The following is a 25,198-nucleotide window of genomic DNA, read 5'->3' on the forward strand; positions in this document are numbered from 1 at the left end:
GTCCATGAAAGTCAAGTGAACTGAAGAAACTCTCTTTATAGGATTAAATCTCTTATAAATGTATCTTTGAGAATGTTTGCTGCCAGCAGATGGTATAGCTCCTTAAAGGCTCTTCCCTGTGCCTTTTTTCATCCTCTCTCCCAGACTGGGGATCAAACCGAGGGACTTGCTCTGCCACCGACCTCTGTCTCCTAGACCTTGGGCTTTTGAGTCACTGTTGAACCTTAATTGGCTTCTGTTCCCATCATCCTGTGCTCCTCTGGCCTGTGTGCTGAGGCTACACGTGTGCAACGACACCCAGCCAGTATTTTCTTAAAGTTACAGGCAGATGGGGAGGATTCTGTGTGGTGGGAAGCCATTCTGGAGAGAAGGAAGGGCACAGGCAAAGTCAAGCAGCGCCACAGCGCCTCCCCCTTTCAGTGACTGTAACAGCTGCAGTTGAAGGCTGGCTGGTGAGGATCCTGGATAAGTGTTAGGAGATGGGTCCCTGTCTAGGAGCCTGCCTTCTTTTAGGTAGAGGTGAGAGAGTTCAGAGTGTAAGCTTCACGTATGAGTAGATCACATTGACTTTGCCCATGTTCATTGCCTTATTCCATTTCTACAGCATACAAAGCTGATATACTTTTCAAAGGAGTGTATTTTATTTCCAATTACCCACAGATTTGGATTACCCTGGTATGGATACATTGAGCATACATTCTCTACTAAGTTATTTTTAGTAGTAGAACTCTAGCTTGGGAAGGAAGAGATGATGTTTTGTGTATTTTCCCTTCAAGGTGCTGCCGCATGACAGCAAAGCTCGGCGGCTTTTTGTAACTAGCGGAGGACTTAAAAAGGTCCAAGAGATAAAAGCGGAGCCCGGCTCTCTCTTGCAGGAATACATCAACAGCATTAACAACTGTTATCCAGAGGAAATAGTACGGTGAGTAGATGGACTGGGAAATATTACAATGCTTTCAGTTTTCAAATGCAGTCTTTATACCGAGTGTGTAAATATGTGGACTTTGAAATTCTACACAAGGCTCTTTTACCTCATGCAAATTAAATAATTAGATTATGTTCTTATTGACACATCCAATCAATCTGGAATGTCATTTATAGCATACCTATACTGCTTTAATGCATACTTTACTAAATACCCAAATGAAGAGTTCAAATTAATTGCTTTGAAATTGAGAATATCTGCTATATGGGTCTATAGATTATGACTTGCGTAGTTCCCTGCACATTACATTTATTAGGTTTATATCTATGTTAATGGAAATATAATAATTAGAAAGGTATGTTGAGTAACAAAAAGAAAGTTACTAACTAAACATGAAAAATTTTATAAATAATGTTTGTAACATGCAATAACTCAGAATAAAAGGCTATTTTTTATTGTTTGAGACAGGGTCTCACTAAATAGGCTAGGGTTGACTTGAACCCCTTCTGTTTCAGCCTCCCAAGTGTTGAGATTACAGCTGTGAGTCACCATGCCCTTGAACAGGGAGTTATTGCAAGATTGATACCATCTATGCTTTTTTGTGATTCAGGGAACTGAACCCAAGGCCCCATGCTTGCCAGACAAGACCATTTCTGAGCTCCACCTGCAACCCAGATAAATAGTTAAAAAATAAATTTCATTTGCAGAGCAGTAAGCCTAAGCCTTGGATCTTATAAACCAAAAGGAAAATTATACATTAATTGACTCTTAAATAAAAGAAAAAATGCCAAGAAAAAATAGAGTAACTTAAACAACCGAGTCTTGACCGTGTGTTTGTATCTTCTAGAAATTATTAGAAAAAACAAATTCCAGATTTCAAAACTTACATGTTATATATAAATTATAGCTGTTATCTATGTCTTACTATTTAATAATTACTGTTTTTCTTTTTTAAACATGTAGTAACCTTGACTTTAAAAGCACAAAGGTTTAAAATTAAAATTTATTTTTATTCAGATAATAAACTCTAAAGTTACAAGTTTATGTTCTGATTTTATGTGTATGAGTGTAAATATACCACCTGTGTGCCTCATGCCCACAAAGGCCAGAAGAGGAAGTGAGACTGCTTAGCACTGGAGTTGTGAGCCACAATGTGCAAAATGAACCCGGGTCCTCTGAAAAAGCAGCAAGTGATCTTAACCACTGAGCCATCTCTCCAGCTCCAAGTTTATACACATTTAAGATGTTTATAAGAACTCCTGACTAAAACATAAATCACTTGAAAAGTATCAAAGAAGCTAATGTTATAACATGCATAACTGCTATGTATAAAATACAACAAATACTAGGTGATCCACAATGCAACCCCTTCATGTGAGACTCAGGGAGCATCAGAGGAGCGGGGGCAGAAAGGCTGTAAAGGCCAGAGGACCGTGTGTCTGCTCTGAGCCAGTGTCTCCTGTGTATGTATGACTGACATGAACTCTACGTGAAACCACTAAGTGAAGGAACTGTGGAAATATCACTAAAATTAATCTTTATATGGAATGTCTTTTAAGATGGATACCATGTTATGGAAATTTAAAATAACTTTCAATTCAATTTTTTGAAAAATAAAATCAAAATTAAAGAAAAATGAAAAAAAATAAATGTATGCTAAAGGTACCTCAAATGGAATGGCCTATAAGAATCAACCAATGGTAAGGCACTTTCCTGAGGGTCTGTGTTTTACCCCTCTTAGGCATATTTTTTATTGAGTACAAGGAGAAATAAAAAACTGTGACATTAGAATTTAATTTAGTGCTTTGTCAAACTAATTTTCAGCAGACTAATTTTTTCAAAAATCTTTTTCCTCAACAAACTAAACTTTACCTTTTGAGAATTTTATATGTGAGTACTGCTTTTATATCATTTTTTACCTCCTCCAACTCCTCCCCTGCTTCTTCCACTCCCTCTCAAATTCATGATCTCTTCTTTAAACACACACACACACACACACACACACACACACACACACACACACACACACACACACCCTACTGAGTACATTTAGTACTTGCACATTTTTTGGACTGACCTCTTGGGATTGGATAACTCACCATGTCAGAATTTGTTGAATAACAGTGAATTCAGAAGCTACAGTGGTTTCAATGGCAGCAATTTACCAGATACTTCTACTTTCTTTAACAGTCCCAACCAAAGCCAAAGTGGGCTCTTTTTCTCAGTTTAATTACTAAATTACACACCACACAGCAAATGTATCCATTGGCTACAAACGTAAGTAGGTGACAGAGTGATCAATAGGGTTAAGAGGTCAGGGCAGTAATTTCATAATATCTTGAAGAATTTAGAATTATTATAAACCTCAATAAGGGCAGTACAAGGCTATCAAGAAGTCATTGCTATTGAAGATTTCTATATAAATGTCTCTTTGATGTGTAGTTGGTCACTAACAAATCAATTAGACACATTTGTCAGCATGACAATGCTTAATTTTGTCCATTGGTGTATAAGTGGTGAAAAATAAATAAATATAGGGATTCAATGCTTATTTCTGTAAATATATCATAAAGAAAATGCTAGTATTTCTGCTTATGTCCAGATCTCAAGTATCTACATAATAATTAGGAATAAGAAGGTCATAAGGCAAAAGATCAATCCAGTTACCGCCAGTTTCAAGAGTATATTCAGTTAAAGTCTCCTTTAAAGTTCTGTTTATCCTCTCTATTTTCCTGAGTTCTGACCATGAAGTTTTCAGTTTATGTTAAGATCCTTAGAGAACAATTGAGGTAACTTGGCTATGAAGGCTGGGCCATTGTCAGACCCCAGAGATATGGAGAGGCCAAACCTGGGAATAATTTCCATTATTAATTTTTAGCTACCACTTGGGTCATTTCTGCTGAGGATGGAAAGGCCTATACCCAGCTCTCAATGGTATCGACAAAGACCGGTGGATATTTGTATATCTACTGTAGCCATGCAGTCTTGACTTGACTTCAGTGAAGTCCAGTTCCCAAAATTCACTGGGTATAGCACCTTGACTCTGTTGACCTAAAGGAAGCATGTCCTTCTTTGCATTTACCTGGACACAGGTCAGGCAGTGGTATGAAATGCTCTGAAGTTTTTTTTTTTTTTCTCAATGTTCAGGTAGCCAGAAATGAGGGGAGATGAGTTCTGAGATCTTCTTAGGTGATAAGTGCATGGAGGAGCATGAGGCAATTAGCCAGTTTTGGTACAGTATTTATGGCATGCAGATTTTTCCACCAGGCAAGATCCACAATGTATGTGGCTCTCCTGAGCCTCCAAGTCAGAATATGACTTGATCTCTTCTGGATCTTACTCAGGAACCTCATCATCAAGGCAGAGTGGGGCTCAGGGACAGCAGATAGTTCCAGGACAGTCGGGTTTGGGCTCCCAAGAGCAGCTTGCTTGGTGACTTGATCTGCATAGTTGTTACCTTGAGTTTGGGGGCTTTTGTCTTTTTGCTGTTATATAAAAAGTGTCTGTTTACATCAGAAGCATTTATAGGAGATATAGGAGATTGAGGCAAGATTTAAAATTTGTACAAACTCAGACTAATAGAGAAATAATTGTGAATCCTTAAGTGCAAGACTGCTGGAAGAAACCCACTACTATGAACATAGATGAGCATGTGTCCTTGTGGTATGACTGAGCATTCCTTGGGTATATGCCCAAGAGTGGTATAGCTGGGTCTTGAGGGAGATTGATTCTAAGAAATTGCCATATTGATTTACAAAGTGGTTGGACAAGTTTGCATTCCCACCAGCAGTGGAGGAGTGTTCCCCTTGCTCCACATCCTCTCCAGAATAAGCTGTCTTCAGTGTTTTTGATCTTAGCCATTCTGACAGGTGTAAGATGGTATCTCAGAGTTGTTTTGATTTGCATTTCCCTGATAATTAAGGATGTTGAGCAATTCCTTAAATGTCTTTCAGCCATTTGAGCTTCTTCTGTTGATAACTTTCTGTTTAGCTCTATAGCCCATTTCTTAATTGGACTGTTGGGTATTTTGATGTCTAATTTCTTGAGTTCTTTATATATTCTGAATATCAGCCCTCTGTCAGATGTGGGGTTGGTGAAGATCTTTTCCCATTCTGTAGGCTGTCGTTTTTGTCTTGTTGACTGTATCCTTTGCCCTACAAAAGCTTCTCAGTTTCAAGAGGTCCCATTGATTAATTGTTGCTCTCAGTGTCTGTGCTACTGGTATTATATTTAGGAAGTGATCTCTGGTGCCAATGCATTCAAGACTACTTCCTACTTTCTCTTCTATTAGGTTCAGAGTAACTGGATTTATGTTGAGGTCTTTGATTCACATGGACTTAAGTTTTGTGCACGGTGGCAGATATGGATCTATTTGCTGTCTTCTACATGTTGACATCCAGTTATGCCAGCACCACTTGTTGAAGATGCTTTCTTTTTTCCATTATACAGTTTTGGCATCTTTGTCAAAAATTATATGTTCATAGGTGTGCAGATTAATGTCAGGGTCTTCAGTTTGGTTCCATTGGTCCACATGTTGGTTTTTATGCCAGTACCAAGCTGTTTTTATTACTGTAGCTCTATAGAAGAGCTCAAGGTCAGGGATCATGATGCCTCCAGACGTTGTTTTATTGTACAGGATTCTTTTGGCTATCCCGGATCTTTTGTTTTTCCATATGAAGTTGAGTATTGTTTTTTTTTCAGATCTGTGAAGAATTATGTTGGGAGATTGCATTGAATCTGTAGATTGCTTTTGGTAAGATTGCCATTTTTAGTATGTTGACCTACCTGTCCATGAGCATGGGAGATCTTTCCATTTTATGACATCTTCTTCAATTTCTTTTTTCAGGGACTTAAGGTTCTTGTCATACAGGTCCTTTGCTTGCTTAGTTAGAGTTACCCCAAGGTATTTTATATCATTTGTGACTATTGTAAAGGGTGATGTATCTCTGATTTCCTTCTCACTCTGTTTGTCATTTGTATATAGGAAGGCTACTGATTTTTTTTGAGTTAATCTTGTATCCTGCTGCATTGCTGAAGGTGTTTATAAGCTGTATGAGTTCCTTGATTGAATTTTTGGGGTCACTTATGTATACTATCATATCATCTGCAAATAGTGAAAGCTCAGCATTATTTGTAATAGCCAGAACCTGGAAACAACCTATATGCCCTTCAACTGAAGAATGGATAAAGAAAATGTGGTACATATACACAATGGAGTACTACTCAGCAGAGAAAAACAATGACATCATGAGGTTTGCAGGTAAATGGATGGAACTAGAAAAAAATCATCCTGAGTGAGGCAACCCAGACTCAGAAAGACAAGCATGGTATGTACTCACTCATAAGTGGATACTAGATATAAAGCAAAGGATAATCAGACTGCAATTTACAACTCCAGGGAGGCTACCTAGTAAAGAGGACCCTAAGAAAGACACAGGGATTCCCCCAATGACAGAGAAATGAGTGAGATCTACATGAGCAAACTGGATGTGATGGGGGTGGTAATGGAGGGCAAGGGTTGGGGGAAAGAGAGCTTAGGGGAGTGGGAGGTACTAGCTGGATCAGGAACAGGGTGGAAGAACAAGGAAAGAAATACCATGATAAATGAAAACCCCATGGGAATAGGGAGAAGCAGAGTACTAGAGAGGTCCCCAGAATTCCACAAATGTAACTCCACAATAGACTACTCACAATAGTAGAGAAAGCCTGAGGTGACCTACTCTGGTGATCGGATGGCTGAATACCCTGTCATGATAGAACTCTTATCCAGTAACTGATGGAAACAGATGCAGAGATCGGCCAAGCCCCAGGTGGAGCTCCAGGAGTCCAATCAGCAAGAGAGAGAAGGGATTATATGAGCAAAAAATATTGAGACCATGATTGGGAAAAGCACAGGGACAAATAGCCAAACTAGTGGAAACACATGAACTGTGAACCAATAGCCGAGGAGCCCCCATGGAACTGGACCAGGCCCTCTGGATAAGTGAGGCAGTTGATTAGCTTGAACTCTGTAGGAGGCTCCCTCCCAGGCAGTGGAGCCAGGACCTGTCCTTAGTGCATGAGCTGACTTCTTGGAACCTAGGGCCTATGCTGAGACATTTTTCTCAGCCATGGTGTAGGGAGGAGTGGACTGGAACTGCCTCAACTGAATCCACCAGGCTGAGCTGAATCCCCAGGAGAGACCTTGCCTTGGAAGAGGTGGGAATGGGGGGTGGATTGGGTGAGAAGGCTGGGAGGTGGGAGAAGGAAGAACAGGGGAATCTGTGGCTGATATGTAAAATTAAATTAATTATAAAATAAAATAATAATTAAAAAAAAAGAAACCCATGACTGAAGCCATTTTTCAAAGTAGAAGGCTTTGTGGGAAACATTCTCTCTCTCTCTTTTTTTCTTCACATAACAGCCTTGGCTGTCCTGTAACTTGCTCTGTAGACCAAGCTGTCCTCAAACTCACAGAGATCCACCTCCCTCTGCCTCCCATCTGGAGTGCTGGAATTAAAGGCGTGCACCATCACTGCCCAGCAGGAAATATTCTCTAAGAGAGCTTTAGATATGTGTGTATGTTCTGTTTAACTCTGACTGGGTATAAGGATATTATAGAAAAAAATATAGCTGTTGATTTTTCACATTTTAATTTAACAAATTATGGAGGAAATTGATATAATATAATTCATGATTTTTTTAAAATTTTTTTCGAGACAGGGTTTCTCTATGTAGTTTTGGTGCCTGTCCTGGATCTCACTCTGTAGACCAGGCTGGCCTTGAACAGAGATCTGTCTGGCTCTGCCTTCTGAGTGCTGGGATTAAAGGCATGCACCACCATCACCCGGCTAATTCATGAATTTTTAAGTAGTTAGCTAAAAGAAGCCAAGTCTCTAACATTAGATTTTATCTAGCTACAAATTTTTTGTGTAGCACAAGTTCTAATTGATCTTAATAATGAAATCTAGAGTCAGATATTGGGATAAATGCTGAAAGATCAGAGAAGTAAAGGAGCCAGCTACCAGAGAGACTTCTTACCTCTAACAAATTCTCAGACTAAAAGGAGCTCCTGATTCCTCCTGCCTTATATTCCTCTCTCTGCCCAGCCATATCACTTCCTGTCTCTACTTCCTTAGTACTGGGATTAAAGGTGTGTGCCTCCCAAGTACTGGCATCAAAGGCATGAGATCCCTAGTTCTGGGATCAAAGGTGTGTGCCACCACTGCCTGGCCACTGTGTTTAACTAGTGGCTAGCTCTGTATTCTGATCCAGGCAAGCTTTATTTGTTAGAGCACAAATGAAATATCACAATTCCCTCTTTTTGTCTAAAATAAAAAAGTTTTAACTAGTATAATAAAAAACTATGTACAATAAGTACAATAACTATATACAATATATACAGGCAATAAATACATCAACAATATCTAGTCCATAAGCATTTGACAAATTCAGAGAAAATACTCCATCATCTATCCTATCTTGGTGAGTCCAAAGTGTTATACCTAGTTCACCTTCTATCCTAACTTGCATTACCAACCCCAAAATATCTTTTAATGTCTCTCAACCGTATACACTCTACACCTCTTTTCTGAATCTGGTAACAAGGAAAACTATAACTACAACTATAAAGTCTTCAATTTCATCAGAGACCTGAGAAAGAAATAATATTACCTGAGTAAGCAGGAAGTGCAAGCAAGTGACATCCGAAAAATGTGAGAAATGACAGAAACAGTCGGCTACCTGGACAGTCACCCAAAGTTCCTCTGCAATGTTGGGGCATCCATCTTTGGCCTCCAGGCCTAGTACATCTGACAGACTTTTCTATGAAGTAGAGTATTCTGAAGGGCAGTTTCATTGATGCCCATCATCTTCTCTTGAGTAGATTGATGCTGCCAGGAGCAAACATGTCTCATTGTCATAAAAAAAGAACCTATGTTATTAAAGCATCTTAAAATTCTGCAGATCTCTGAAGTGTTTGAAGATGACCTGTCTATCTAAAATATATCTCTGTTTGACCTTGAAAATGTGCCTAATATGACTACAAGTTTAATTGTAATAGGTGACTAATTACTAACTTGCATTTCTTTATTATTCTAAATAATTGGTAATAGTAGCTTTCAAGGACTAGAAATTTGCATTACATTGTTAAATGAGCTGTATTGGTACAATACCTTGAACAAGATTAGAAATGTATGTACAGTATGTTCTAACAAAAATAACTTTAAATTTGTATCAATATACAAAAATCCATATCAATGTAAAATATTTAAGACTATTAGTTGCTTTTTTGGTTTAAAAATAGATTCAATAATCTACCCTTATCCTATAATATTTATATCCCCCTTTTTTCTTTTCAAATCAAGAACTCTGAATCTAATCTGCTTTGTTCAACTTTTTTCCTGACCATTACCAATAACAACTTGCAACCAACTCCCCTAAATGATGACAATATCCATAGAGCATTGAATGACCAAAAACCATCCACCCCACCTATTGGGACTGTGGGCCTCATGTTCTTAAATTTACTTCCTGATGTCTGGGGGTAACAGCATTTTTAGGGGATCCTGAAAAGAAATATTTGGGTTAATTGTCAAGTCCTAGGAGAAGTAACTATATCATTTGTTGTCCAGTTTCTGTATGATAGTAAAGTGCAGGGCTTTTCTCAAGTCCTGGCTAGAGTAGTGTGTGAGGCTGGATCATCTCAACTAGCCACTTCAAGATTGCCCTGAGCAGTTTTTAGTCCAAAGCTGATATTTAGTGGTGTTTTTCAGCTTAGTAGTGTTATCATACTCCTGGTGGAATTGTTGTTGTGGGACCCATCATCCTTTTGGAAACTTCAAAGGTCACTGTTAGGCATGATTGCTGTGGATATCACTCTGTATAAATAAACACTGATTGGCCAGACAGGAAGTATAGGCGGGACTAACAGAAAGGAGAATTGAGGGAACAGGAAGACAGAGAGAGGAGAGAGAGAGAGAGAGAGAGAGAGAGAGAGAGAGAGAGAGAGAGAGAGAGAGAGAGAGAGGAGAGAGACTGCCTGGAACCACTGCCAGGACAAGCAAGATGTAAGGTACCAGTAAGCCACGAGCCATGTGGCAAAGTATAGATTAATAGAAATGGGCTAAATATAAGAGTAAGAGCTAAACAATGACAGGCCTGAGCTAATGGCCAAGCAGTTTAAATAATATAAGCGTCTGTGTGTTTATTTTATAAGTGGGCTCCAGGACTGGCGAGACTTGGTGGGACCCAGAGAGAAAAGCTCTCCAGCTACACATGGTCATGGCTCATTGCTGAAAACGAACATTTTATTTTATTTTGCCAATTGATAATCTCTTTTTTATTTATTTAAAAAAAACTTTCATTTATATACCAACCACAGTTCCCCATCTCATTCCTCTTTAGGCTCCTCCCTCATCTCCCCCCTCACAGGCCACCCCCTCAACCATTCCTCCAAAAGGGTAAGGTTTCAATGGAGAGTCAACAAAGCATTGATACATTCAGTTGAAGCAGGACCAAGCTCCACAGCTGTCAGTCTGAGTTCCCATGAGCTTAGTTCAGTAGATTGTACAGAGCTTGTCTCTGTCGATTTCCCCATCATGATCTTGAACCCCCCCCCCATGTGCTCATATAATCCCTCTTCCCTCTCTTTGACTGGACTCATGGAGCTCAGCCTAGTGCTTGGCTGTGGATGTCTGTATGTGCTTCCATCAGTTACTGGATGAAGGCTCTATGATGACAGTTAGGGTATTCACCAATCTGATTACAGGGGAAGGCCAGTTCAGGCACCCTCACTACTGTTGCTAGGAGTCTTAGCTGGGGTCATCCTTGTGGATTCCTGAGACTTTCCCTAGCATTGGGTTTCTCCCCTACCCCATAATCTCTTCCTTTATCAAGATATCTCTTTCATTGCTCTCCCACTCCATCCCTCCCCCAGCTTGACCATCCCATTCTCTCATGTTCTCATCCCCTACCCTCTAACCTCTACTGTCCCCTGCCCCCAGTTTATCCAGGAGATCGCATATATTTCCCCTTCTCAGGGTGATCCATGTGTCCCTCTTAGGGTCCTCCTTGTTATCTAGCTTCTCTGGAGCTGTAGGTTGTAGTCTGGTTATCTTTGTTTTATATCTAGTATCCACTTATGAGTGAGTACATGCCATGATTGTATTTTCTGAGTCTGGGTTACCTCATTAAGGATAATATTTTCTAGTTCCATCCATTTTTCTGCAAATTTCATAATGTCATTGTTTTTTACAGCTGAGTAATACTCCATTGTATATATGTACCACATTTTTAAAATCTATTCTTCCATTTAGAGGCATCTAGGTTTTCCCCAGGGTCTGATTATTATGAATAATGCTGCCATGAACATAGTTGAGCAAATGTCCTTGTAATATGATTGAGCATCTCTTGGGTGTATGCCCAAGACTGGTATAGCTGGGTATTGAGGTAGATTGATTCCCAATTTTCTGAGAAGTCACCATACTGATTTCCAAAGTGGCTGTACAAGTTTGCACTCCCACCAACAGTGGAGGAGTATTCCCCAAGCTCCACATCCTCACCAACATAGGCTATCCTCAGTGTTTTTGATCATAGCCATTCTGACAGGTGTAAGATAGTATCTCAGAGTCATTTCAATTTGCATTTCCCTGATGACTGAGGATGTTGAGCAGTTCCTTAAATATCTTTCAGCTTTTTGAGATTCTTCTGTTGAGAATTCTGTGTTTGGATCTGTACCCCATTTTAATTGGATCATTTGGTATTTTGATGTTTAGTTTCTTGAGTTATTTATATATATTTGGAGATCAGCCCTCTGTCAGATGTGGGGTTGGTAAAGATCTTTTCCCATTCTGTAGGCTGTCATTTTGTCTTATTTACCATGTTGTGTAATAGTATATTTTCCCCAAAATATTGTGCACTCTAATAAATTTATCTGGGGTCAGAGAACAAAACAGCCACTAGATACAGAGGGTAGAAAATGGTGGCACTCACACCTTTAATCCTAGCCTTCTGGAGGCATGGATCTCTGTGAGTTCAAAGCCACACTGGAAACAGCCAAGCATGGTGACTCACACCTTTAATCCCAGGAAGTGATGGCAGGAAGCAGAAAGGTATATCAGGTGTGAGGACCAGAAACTAGAAGCTTTTAGCTGGTTAAGCTTTTAGGCTTTTGAGCAGCACAGTACAGCTGAGATCTATCTGGATGGGGACTCAGAGGCTTCCAGTCTGAGGAAACGGGATCAGCTGAGGAATTGGCAAGGTGAGGAAGCTGTGGTTTGTTCTGCTTCTCTGATCTTCCAGCGTTCACCCCAATAACTGGCTTCAGGTTTGTTTTTTATTAATAAGACCCTTTAGGATTCATGCTTCAATGCTGTTTGCTTCAGAGAAGATTTTCAGTTTCAGGAGGTTCAATTTATTGATTGTTGCTCTTAGAGTCTGTGCTAATGGTGTTATATTTATGAAACGGTCTCCTGTGACAATGAGTTTAAGGCTACTTTCTGCTTTCTCTTCTATCATGTTCACTGTTGCTAAATTTATGTTGAGGTCTTTGATCCACTTGGACTTGAATTTTGTGCATGGTGATATATATGGATCTATTTTCAGTCTTCTACATGTTGACATCCAGTTATGCCAGCACCATTTGGTGAAAATGCTTTCTTTTTTCCATTGTATAGTTTTGGCTTCTTTGTCAAAAATCAGGTGTTCATAGGTGTGGATTAATGTCAGGGTGTTCAATTTGATTCCATTGGTCCATGTGTCTGTTTTTATGCCAATACCAAGCTGTTTATATTACCATGGCTCTATAGTAGAGCTTAAAATCAGGGATGGTAATGTCTCCAGAGGTTCCTTTATTGTACAGGATTGTTTTGGCTACCCTGGATTGTAGCTGGAAGTTTTCCTGTGTTCTGGCCAGCTGGCGGGCGGTCAGGACAAATCTCTCCCACTCACATCCCCCCAAGTAAACACACAGAGGCTTATATTAATTATAACTGCTTGGCCATTCGCTCAGGCTTATTACTGACTAGCTCTTGCACTTAAATTAATCCATAATTCTTATCTGTATTTATCCACATGGTTTGGTAGCTTTTCTCAGTTCTGCCTTGTCATCTTGCTCCCTCTGTGTCTGGCTGGTGACTCCTGACTCAGCCTCCCTTTTCCCAGAATTTTCCTTGTCTGCTTATCCCACCTATACTTCCTGCCTGGCTACTGGCCAATCAGCATTTTATTTATCAACCTATCAGAGCAACCCACATCCACAGCATACAGAACAACATTCCACAGCATTGACTTTTTTGTTTTTCTATATAAAGTTGAGTATTGTTCTTTCATGGTCTGTGAAGAATTGTGTTGGGATTTGATTGGGATTGCATTGAATCTGTAGATTGCTTTTGGTTTGTTTGCCATGTTTACTATGTTGATCTTACCTATCCATGAGCATGGGAGATCTTTCCATTTTCTTATATCTTCTTCAATTTCTTTCTTCAAGGACTTAAAGTTCTTGTCATCCAGGACTTTCACTTGTTTGGTTAGAGTTACCCCAAGGTATTTTATGTTATTTGTGGTTACTGTAATGGGTGATGTTTCTTTGTTTTCGTTCTTGGCCCATTTATCATTTGTATATAGGAGGGCTACTGATTTTCTTGAGTTAACCTTGTATCCTACCACATTACTGAAGGTGTTTATCAGCTGTAGGAATTCCTTGGTAGAGTTTTTTTTTTTTTGGTCACTTATATATACTATCATATCATCTGCAAATAGTGAAAGTTTGACTTCTTCCTTTCCAATTTGTATCCCCTTGATCTCATTTTGTTGTCTTACTGCTCTAGCTAGAACTTTGAGTACTATATTGAATAGATATGGGGGTAGTGGACAGCCTTGTCTTGTTCCTGGCTTTAGTGGAATTGATTTGAGTGTCTCTCCATTCAATTTGATGTTGGTGGTTGGCCTGCTGTAAATTTCCTTTATTATTTTAAATTATGTTCCTTGTATTCCTAATCTCTTCAAGACCTTTATCATGAAGGAGTGTTGGATTTTGTCAAAGGCTTTTTCGCATCCAATGGGGTGATCATGTGATTTTTTTCTTTCAGTTTGTTTATATGCTGGATTACATTGACAGATTTACCTATGTTGAGCCATCCCTGCATCTCTGGGATGAAGCCTACTTGATCATGGTGGATGATTTTTTGTATGTGTTCTTGGTTTCGATTTGCCAGTATTTATTGAGTATTTTTGCATAAATGTTCCTGAGGGAGATTGGTCTGTAATTCTTTCTTTGTTGCATCCTTGTGTGGTTTGGGATTCAGAGTAACTGTAACCTCATAAAAGGAATTTGTCAATATCCCTTCTGTTTCTATTTTGTGGAACAATTTGAGAAGTGTTGCTATTAGCTCTTCCTTGAAGTTTTGGAAGAATACTGTGCATCTGGCCCATTTTTTGTTTGGGAGACTTTTAATGACTGCTTATGTTTTCTTGGGGGTTAAAGGTCTAGCTAAATTGTTTATCTGGTCTTGATTTAATTTTGGTATGTGATACTATCAATAAAATTGCCCATTTCTTTAATATTTTCCAATTTTGTGAAGTTCAGGTTTTTGAAGTATGACCTGATGATTCTCTGGATTTCCTCAGTGTCTGTTGTTATGTCATCCTTTTTGTTTCTTATTTTGCTAATTTGGATATTCTCTCTCTGCCTTTTGGTTAGTTTGGATAAGGCTTTGTCTATCTGGTTGCTTTTATCAAATATTCATTGATTCTTTGTATCATTCTCTTTGTTTCTATTTTATTGATTTCAGCCCTCAAGTTGATTATTTCCTATTGTCTATTCCTCCTGGGTGAGGTTCCTTTTTTTTTGTTCTAGAGCTTTCAGGTGTGCTGTTAAGTTGCTAGTGTGAGATTTCTCCTACTTCTTTATGTAGGCATTTAGTGTTATGAACTTTCCTCTTAGTACTGCTTTGGTAGTGTCCCATGAGTTTGAATATGTTGTAAATTCATTTTCATTGAATTTTAGGAACTCTTTAATTTTTTTATTTCTTCCTTAACCCAGTGGTGGTTCACCTGAGCATTATTTAGTTTCCATGAGCTTGTAGACTTTCTGTACCTTGTATTGTTGCTGAATTCTAACCTTAAGCCCTGGTGATCCGATAAGATACAGGAGGTTATTTCAATATCTTTGTGTCTGTTGAATTTATTTTGTGACTGAGTATGTGGTCAATTTTAGAGAAGGTTCCATGAGATGCTGAGAAGAAGTTATATTCTTTTGTGTTTGGGTGGAATGTTCTATCTATTTCTGTTAAGTCCACTTGAGTCATAACATTTCTTAGTTCCCTTATTTCTCTGTTAAGTTTCTTTCTCCCAGACAAATCCACTGGTGAGAGTGGGGTGTTGAAGTCTCCCACTATTAATGTGTGGGGTTTGATGTACAATTTAAGTTTTAGTAATGTTTCTTTTACATGTGTGGATTCCATTGTATTTGGGGCATAAATATTCAGAATTGAGACTTCATCTTGATGATTTTTTCTTGTGATCAATATGAAATGTCCTTCACAATCTCTTTTGATTAATTTTAGTTTGAAGTCTATTTTGTTAGACATTAGAATAGCTATACCAGCTTGCTTCTTAAGTCCATTTGATTGGAAAGTCTTTTCCCAACCCTTTATTCTGAGGTAGTGTCTGTCTTTGAAGTTGAGGTGTGTTTCTTGTATGCAGCAGATGGATGGATCCTATTTTCATATCCATCCTTTTAGCCTGTGTCTTTTTTATAGGTGAGTTGAGACCATTGATATTGATGGATATTAATGACCAGTGATTGTTAATTCCTCCTATTTTTTTATTTTGGTGGTGATGATGTTAGTGTGTGTTTGTTTACTTTCTTTGGGATTTGCTGAAGTGGGATTATCTGTTGCCTGTATTTTTGTGGGTGCAGCTAACTTCCTTAGGTTGGATTTTTCCTTCTAGTGCTTTCTGTAGGGCTGAATTTGTGGATAGGTGTTGTTTAAATCTGGTTTTATCATGGGATATCTTGTTTACTCCATCTATGGTGATTGAGAGTTTTGCTGGGTATAGTAGTCTAGGCTGGCATACATGGTCTCTAAGTGTCTATGTAATGTCTGTCAGAACCTTCTGGCTTTTAGAGTCTCCATTGAGAAGTCAGATGCTATTCTGATGGGTTTGCCTTTATATATTCCTTGGCCTTTTTCCTTTGCAGCTCTTAATATTCTTTCCTTATTCTGCATGTTTAGTAGTTTATTATGTCACAAGGGACTTTTTTTTGGGGGGGGGGAAGTCCAGTCTATTTGGTGTTCTGTAAGCTTCTTGTATCTTCATAGGCATTTTCTTCTTTAGGCTGGGAAAGTTTTCTTCTATGATTTTGTTGAATATGTTTTTTTCTGCCTTTGAGTTGGTATTCTTCTCCTTCTTTTATCTCTATTATTTTTAGGTTTGGTCTTTTCATGGTGTCCCAGATTTCCTGGACATTTTGTGTTATGCCTTTGTTGGCTTTAATATTTTATTTCACTGATGAATCTATTTCCTCTATTAATCTTCAATGCCAGAGATTCTCCCTTCCATCTCTTTCATTCTGTTTGTTATGCTTGTAATTCCTCTTCTTTTACCCAGATTTTCCAGTTCCATAATTCCTTCAGTTTTTATTTATTTTTTATTGCTGAGGTTGTGGGGGATGGGTTGGTTTGGGAGGCTGATTGTGATTTGTAGATCACAGGGTCCATGGCGGTGGAGGTGGTTGGAAGACCTGCTTGCAGGAGCCTTCCCTTCTGGCTGGCCAGTTGGGCTGTAAGGGGTGGGGTTTGGGGACACAGGGTTTGGCCTAGGGCCTAGAAACTGAGCTGTACAGCTGGGAGAGCAGTCACTCACCTCTTGGTCCGATCGATGCTGGAGGTGTCTGTGTCTCAGGGAGCCGCTGAGGTCATGGGGGATAGGTGATCCTGGGGGGCAGAGTGAGACTTGTAGATTACGGGTCTGATGAGGGGTGGTGGTGGAAAGGCTTGCCTATGAGAGCCTTGCCTGATGGCTGGCTACTGGGCTACTTAAACATTTTAAGTATCATATGCAGCAGATCTCAAAGAGGTTAAAGGATCAATATTTGTTATGTACATCCAGAGTACAAAACTTCATTCCTAGGTACCTGATAGAGACTCAATGTGAAATCATATGCAGGAAGTTAGATGAAGCCTCTTTCTAGAATTAGTTAGTATTCTAATGACCATTAATATCATGACAGAAAGTTTAAAAAATATATACATATATATGTATATTGATCTTATAAATTTTGAAATAATAGTCACACCTTATGAAAAAGTTTTGAAGAGTCAAATCCAAAGGATTATGAGGTTAGTGGCAATAAAATAGTCCTTAAATTTTGGCTTTTCTTCTGTCCCATATCAGTTGGCTATTCTGACATGAGACAGAGATTTTGGATTTTACTTTAACAAGCATGCTTGGGTTTAGACAAGGAGAAAGCCACACTCCAACTCCAAAGCCAACTTTAATTTTCAATTGACCTGGGACTGCAAAAAGACCATTTGCATTATATGCCTGTAGAGAACAGTATAAACAAACATTTGGGAAGATTATGAAATTTTATCCTGTTGAAGATGTGATATACTAACAGGCCAATTTACTTGTTTTCTTGGGACATTTTTTGGATGATTTGTCCTTTTCTTCACATGGCTCATTTGTTCAGTGGTCTTCAGATTCCTTAGCTGGATGCCTTCATTCTCCTGTAAAGACAAAAACAAAACCCTGCCCCAACCCTAAACTTGGGGAGGTTTCTTTCTGGGAAGTTATATCTGATCAAATGAAAAGCATTTGTTAGGTTTTTTTTTTTTTTTTTTTTCCCCCCCGAGACAGGGTTTCTCTGTGTAGCTTTGCGCCTTTCCTGGATCTCGCCCTGTAGACCAGGCTGGCCTTGAACTCACAAAGATCCACCTGCCTCTGCCTCCCAAGTGCTGGGATTAAAGGCATACGCCACCACCGCCCGGCTTCATTTGTTAGTTTTACAGGTTGGTTTAGGTTGAATGGCCATGCTGGTTGATGAACTATCACCTCTTCTAATCAAGAGGTCTCTCTTGTTCAAATCTATCTTTATCAATTTTGATTTATGGTTTCTCCTGACATTTTTGTTTTATCTTCTAAAACTTTCTATCATCCAGAGCAGTATGATTTTTTACTATAAGCATTAGGTTCTTTCATTGCTTTGGGAAGGAGTTTGCCCCCTGGTCACAGGAAATGACTGAACCAAATTTGATATGGAGGCCTGCAAGAAGCCCTGCAAGACATTTCCCAATGGCAAAGGGCTTCCTTGACTGTCCCTTGTTGATAAACATTTATTGGTCCAATGTCAGCCTTTGCCACACCTTTGCATACTCCAGAAGGGGGAGGGGCACTCTGTTGGAATTATTCTTAGAAAAAAAACATTGTTTCTAGGAACACCCTGTTTACAATCCCTTTTTAGGTCACCTTGTTTGCCACAACTGAAACTCCTGACATTTCAGTTTATCTTCAAACCTCTGGAAATGACCTCTACTATCCAAGCATCATCATGGTTATAAGATTTAATATTGACTGTATCTTGGGTCCATTCCCTCAAAGATTCTGATCTTGCCTTTAACAGCCTAATTATCTTTATGCATTGTGCATTAGCATTTTCAAAAACTAGAGATTCAATTATTATCTGTCTAGCTTCTGAATTTGGTATCGATCTATTTACTGCTGAAGTGAAGCTTGGTAAGAAATCAGTGAAGGTTTCTTTTGGGCCCTGTATAACTTTAGTAAATGAGCCAGAGACAGGGTATGGTCATTATATAGAGATTGCCTTTGTATATTAGCATAATCTTCTCTGTAGCTGGAGTTTTCTCTCCAGGTCCCGCCAAACCCCAGCAGTCCCTTAGCCCACTTATAAAATAAACATACAGACGCTTATATTATTTAAACTGCTTGGCCATTATCTCAGGCCTATCATTGTCTAGCTCTTACTCTTATATTTAGCCCATTTTTACTAACCTATACTTTGCTACATGGCTCGTGGCTTACTGGTACCTTACATCTTCCTTGTCCTGGCGGCGGCTCAAGCAGTCTCCCCCTCTGCCTTCCTGTTCCCTCAATTCTCCTCTCTGTTAGTCCCGCCTATACTTCCTGTCTGGCTACTGGCCAATCAGTGTTTATTTATACAGAGCGATATCCACAGCACTTCTCCAAAACATTGATCTTGGGAGATTTCCATATCCTTGGTCCTACATCATTGGTCAGTAGTCTTAGCCTCATCTTTTGACCAGGTCCCTCACTGTAACTGAGGCCCAGGCTCCAAGACTACTGTAACCAGTTTCTCCATTTTGAGGGATAATTCAATTACAATTTGACCATGAATTTAACATCTGTTTCACAAAAGGTGAATGCATGCTATATGAGACTATCACTTCCTTGAATCTTCTTCAATGTAACATTTCCACAGGAGTCCGTTCAGTTCTTACACAGCCTTGGGGATATCTATCATTTAGCAATTTCTGAAAGGTTACTGGATAAATTAAAGTTGGTTGTCTGAAAACCTTAGGCTGCTCCTCTCTAACTTTATAATGCAATGCTAAGACTGGCTCTTCTTTAAATTTCTCTGTCTGGGTCTGAATATCTTTATGATCTATTTTAATAAATTTTTTTCTAAAACTTGTATCTTAGCACTCACATTAACCAACTTTTTAGTGATGAAACAAAAATGATAAAATGAACAATGTTTATAATTGACATTACATAAATTCCATCTAAATTAATTATCCTCTCATTTAATTGTCCCATTTTCAAACTATCCAGCGTATTATCATACAGAGACTTAACTCCCTCCATTTTGACAGTGTTTCCCATTTTTAACACGGGAAAAAACTCTCTTTTTAAACTAATTCCTTTAGGAATTCCCAATTGTCTCACCAAATCTGCCCACGATGATGATTCAGTTGATGGTGAAGTGTGAGGCTGACTGCTGCTGCATAGAACAGTAGAAGCCTGAGCTGGTGTCAAGACAGCCAGCTAGTCTGGCAGCAGCTTGAGGAGGGAGTCCAGGGAAATCCCACAACCCACTGGGAGAGGGAACCTGCTACTGAAAAATTCACACAGGATCATGGAGAAGAAACACATGTAGCAGGAACTGACTAAAGCAGAGCTGGCCGGTGGTGAGGAGCCACTCTGGCAGCATATTGAGCCCATGCACCTGTGCAGTTTGTTACAGAGAGGCTGCAGCAAAAACTTAGCCAGTGGGGTAGCAACTCTGGCTGCATGCAGCTCCATCCTGTGCTGGTAGCTGCAAAGCCACAGGCATGCAGCTTTTTGGGAGTGGGGGCATTTTTTTTGTGCCCAAAAGTTAGATGCCAGATGTAGCATGAATTCTAATTGGTCTTAATAATTAAAAACCCAGAGTCAAATATCAGATTGAAAGCTGAAAGATCAGAGAAGCAGAGCAGTCAGCCACTAGAAAGATTTTTACCTCTACCAAATTCTCAGAATCACCTGAAAGGGGCTGAGCTCCTGCCTCCTGCTTTTTATTCCTGTCTCTGCCAAGCCATATCACTTCCTGTCTCCACCTCCATAGTGCTGGAAGGAGTAGGCCTCCCCAGTGCTGGGATCAAAGGTCTGTGCCACCACTGCCTGGCCTCTACGGTTAACTAGTTGCAAGCTGTGTACTCTGATCTCCAGGCAAGCTTTATTTGTCAGAGCACAAACAAAATATCACCACACTTTTGAAAATTTAATTATTTTGAATGAATGTTTAGAAAATTTTAAATTATATTTTTCAGATTTTTAAAACTCCATTTATTATATACTATAATACCTGCCAAATATTATTTGATATGGTTTTATGTTTATTTCCATGATATATCAAATGATCCTACAATGTATTTTTAATATTTTATACTAATCTTTTATGAAATGTTCAATTTAAAAATATACATTCACATTACTATGTATATATATATGTGTGTGTGTATGCATCTATGTATGGGTATATATATGGATATATATGTATACCCAAGAATCAATGAAGGCAACCAATATTCTAATTCATTTTATAATAATTTTTATAAGTAATTTGTTAATAGTTATTCAATGTGAATTATGAAGAGATATAATTAAAATATATAAGACAACTGGAATATAGAAGTTGATTAGTAATGAAAAATTATATAGTCTAACATGAAAAAATCTGTTAGCTATGGTCCTTTTAAAGTAAAATTATGGAGATGCAGAGATGGCTCACCAGTTGAGAGTACTGACTGCTCTTCAAGAGGATCCAGGTTCAATTCTCAACACCGACAACGGTGGCTCACAACCGTTTGTCACTCCAGGGCCAGGAAATTTGACATCCTCTTCAGGCCTCCAGGCATGAGACACAAAAGTGGTATGCATACATACATATATACAGATAAAACACGGTGTGCATACATACACATATACAGATAAAACACGGTGTGCATACATACACATATACAGATAAAACACGGTGTGCATACATACGTATATACAGATAAAACACAGTGTGCATACATACATATATACAGATAAAACACACATACACATATGGTCAGAAGAAAAAAGTAACATTACTCATTTGATAAAAACAGTGTCTGAAATGAAATTTTGCCCATGGATTGAAGATAACATCTCAGTTATCATTATGTATATTTCTTATTGTTTCATTCTTTCTCAAGTACAGTGTTGTGAGCTGGTATTATTCATAGTCTCTAGCCATATGCATAAAGCATTATTAGAAGAATGTAATTATTAAGAACATATATGAGATTTCACATATTATTTTAGTAAGTTTTTATGTAGGATCTTTTGAGTCCACCTTTGAAAAATCTCCCTATCTAATAGCAAATTTATTTTTCAGATACTATTCACCTGGATACTCAGATACACTTCTGCAGAGGGTGGACAGCTACCAGCCACTTACCAACTGAAGAAAGCATATTTTTGTACTCCTCAGTGTCCCAGGAGAGTATGAATAATGATTGTTAAAATTCTTTGAAAGTACATTCTAGCTTTATTCAATGTGAGATACCTTTAGATAATGTTTTCTAAGTGTGTGTGTAATAGTTTAAGAATAAGTAACTGGAATATATGAAGAACTAGTCATAGTCATTTGCATGCATATGAATTTCTCTAACGATAGACTTAAAAAGACATTATTAAAAGGTTTAAAACATTTGTTATTGTTCTGCTGGAAACCACACACAAACACACACTCCGACGAGCTGAGGAATGCTGTTCAGCAATGTTTAGGCGATTTCAGCATTTTCTAATACCCGCAGCTAAGGAAAACTTGCCCTTCAAGTTACACAGAAGCATCTAGAGGGAAAAGACCCGAAAGGCGAACCTGATGACAGAGGCCAATAACCTGGAAAGAGGCTCCGACGCTGGTCACTCGAACACACGGGACTAACGCAGAAGCTGGAGAGCCTGTTAGGTTTCACAAGAACTTAGGCACATTCTTCTCATTCCCACCAGTTTTGAAGCTCTTTTCCTTCACTCTGGGGTTCCCCACTGAAGGGTTCCCAGCATTACATTCTGGTATCTGTGCTCTCCATTCCTCTTGAAAAGTTTCTTATTCATGATCCATACTCAAGGATAAGACATGGAAGATTTGCCTCCATTACTCCCTTGCCTGGGTTCACTTCACCCAACTTCAGAAGTCATGTTTTCAGGGATTTAAGTAATTTGAGCAGAATACATCAGACTCAGACTTTATAGACATTTTATGTTAGATTCAGTAATGGGGTCAAAGAAGATTTCAATAAAATGTTAAAAACAGCCTTAGAATTGTCCTTGTTTTTATATCTGATATTCTGACATTGGGAGTCTGTATTTGGAGTTAGGAATGTTTGATTGTTGATGTTGATTTGTATCTTTGGGCCTAAGGAGGTTTCATCGGAGGACCTGGAGAGGAGGTACAGGCAAGCCTAGACAGCCTTTAGGACAGTGGGGCCTGTCCTAAAAACCTAGTTTCAGATTTCCTTCTTGGACTCCCCTAGCCTTCGATTTTTCATCAAAAGGAAACTTAGTTTGGACATTTTTCTGGACCCATCTCTGCCTTCATTATTTTTCAACAACACACATCTTTGTTGAAACGTTTAAAACTTCTTTATGACCAACATTCTCCAACCTATTTTTTATTTATGTCAAACTAGAATTGCTAGTCATTGCTCAGTAAATGTAACATCTCTTTGATTTGCCCAACAATGAACGATCTCTTTAGGGACCCAAGCAGCACCTAAGCTTTCAAGGATTTCTTTGCCCTATTTTGAGACTCTTACTCCTGAGTTGACTAGGCACTTTTATTTTTATAAGGCTTCATGTCTATGGATAGTGGCGAAGGCTGTTTAGAGTCTACTTCTATATTGACCTCTGTCCCTGCTGTTGGTTGGAAGGTGTGGTCAGCACAATGAGTTCTGCCTTTTGTGCTGAGCTTCACTTTGGCAGAGATTTCAACTCAGTGATTCAATTCATCATGAAGTACTCTCAAAAGGCATTCTCCTTCACAAAGCTACTATCATGGGTAAAATACTCATATCAGAGTCTTCAAGGGGCTGGTCTGTTAAATCTGGTCATCAGGAAAATAAATACCTTATGCATAACTTCAGTGTAGTAATGATATGGCTTACCTGGTCCAACAGGTAGTAGGGTCTCTAGGGTTTGTGTCCATGCTACTTTAGATGACTGTAGGTTTCTTACATAGCACTCATTCCCTGATATCTGACCATCTGGGCATTAGTCAGCCAGTGCTTCCCCTTAATCCACTAGTGTCAATAATCCGTGTGACATATGGACTTCTAGTTCTTATCCCCAAATCATTTTTTCAGCCTCTGACACTAAAGAGACCATGGCCATGCATGGACCAAGGCAGGGTGACCAGCCTTGGGAAATGAAATCAAGTTTCTAGGAGAGGTGTGTCATTGGATCAGAACTGTCAAGATCATGGTGTCTCTTCACAGCAATAGAAACCTTAACTAAGAGAGTTAGTTTAACTGATTTTGTAAACTTTAGTATGTAATTTTTAAAAGCTTTCATGTGAATGGAGAAGAAAAACTTTAAATCATCACTTCAGATATCACAACACAGAAAAGAATTGTCTTTAACAAGCTGACATATTCTACAGCTAGAAAACACCATAAAGGTGTGCTCGTGGCATATGTAATTTCATTTAAAATCCCTAGTCACAGGGGTCTTGTTGTTTTGTAGAACACAGAGTTTTCACTTTTCCTTTTGTTTATCTCAGTGGACTTAGGAAAAAGTATTTTCTCAGTGGATAATTTAAAATTCAGTGTAAAATATGGATTACCCAGAGTCCAGGGATAATGCTATGTTTGGCATGGGATATCTGAGGGGAAAAAAAACTACATACACTATGCTATTATGTCTGTTAACTTTATTCCTCTAAGACAAAATTCTATCTTTATGGCTGTAACTTTGTCAGGCATTCAGGGCAGGAATAAATCTAGATACACCAAGGTCTTTATCCATCTCCTTTATTTCTCTGGGATGAAATCCTGTCTATATAGCTTCAGTTCTGTCCTGAAACTCAAATTTCTTATAGTCCTGCTGACAAATAAGCTCTTATGCTTCCAGCCTCATCCTTGTCCTCTGTTTCTTCTCCCTCCATCTCTACTTACTCTCTACTCCTGGCTCTGATGAATTCTACAAGAGTTCTGCCTTACCGTCTACAAAACCTCTGTGTTCTTCCCTTCTCCCTGGTCATGCCGTTCTGTCCATCCACCTCTACAGAAAATGCCTGTTCCTCCTTCTCCTGATCACAGGGTACTCTGCCTCCTCAGGAATGTTGCTCCACCCTACCTCTTTTGTTCTCAGTCAATTGCTCTGGAGAGCCACTAGGCCTCAAGGTAAGGGGATGGTCCAAGCTTCCTTAGCACAAGAAACAAAGCTATGGGTCTCTGCCAGCTTGTCTTTGCCAATGTGACTTTATCCAAGTACTGGCTGGAACAGGGAAGTTCACACACACATTCTATGGGAATTGTGAGCACAAGAAATTCATAACAAGGCACAGCTGAATATTAAGCTGTGTAACACCAAATAGTTCATGCTAGATGGCTTGCTGCTTGACTGACCCTTGGCTTGGTCAAGGTATAGCTTTGATATACAGCTGGACTCCTTCTAACATATTCTTGTGTCTCACCACAATAAAATGTTGCTGTGTTCCTTCCATTCATGACTGGTGTACTTTCTGTAGTAGATTTTCAGACGAATGTCAGATTGAGAACATTAAGAGCAAAAGGGGGTTTT

General features: G+C 38.9%; 1 protein-coding gene across 1 annotated transcript in view; it reads left to right on the plus strand.

The window, feature by feature from the left end:
* Positions 1–22,717, plus strand: part of LOC114710546 (sperm-associated antigen 6) — a 110,509-nt gene extending 87,792 nt beyond the window's left edge. The window contains exons 10-11 of the mRNA XM_028894711.2: positions 777–922; positions 21,792–22,717. Coding sequence (XP_028750544.1) covers positions 777–922; positions 21,792–21,861 — 216 coding nt within the window. The 3' untranslated portion in view covers positions 21,862–22,717. The remainder of the gene's footprint in view (positions 1–776; positions 923–21,791) is intronic.
* Positions 22,718–25,198: the final 2,481 nt, after the last annotated feature.

The sequence above is a fragment of the Peromyscus leucopus genome, chromosome 12 (assembly GCF_004664715.2).
Source record: "Peromyscus leucopus breed LL Stock chromosome 12, UCI_PerLeu_2.1, whole genome shotgun sequence".
In the NCBI taxonomy this organism is placed as follows: domain Eukaryota; kingdom Metazoa; phylum Chordata; class Mammalia; order Rodentia; family Cricetidae; genus Peromyscus; species Peromyscus leucopus.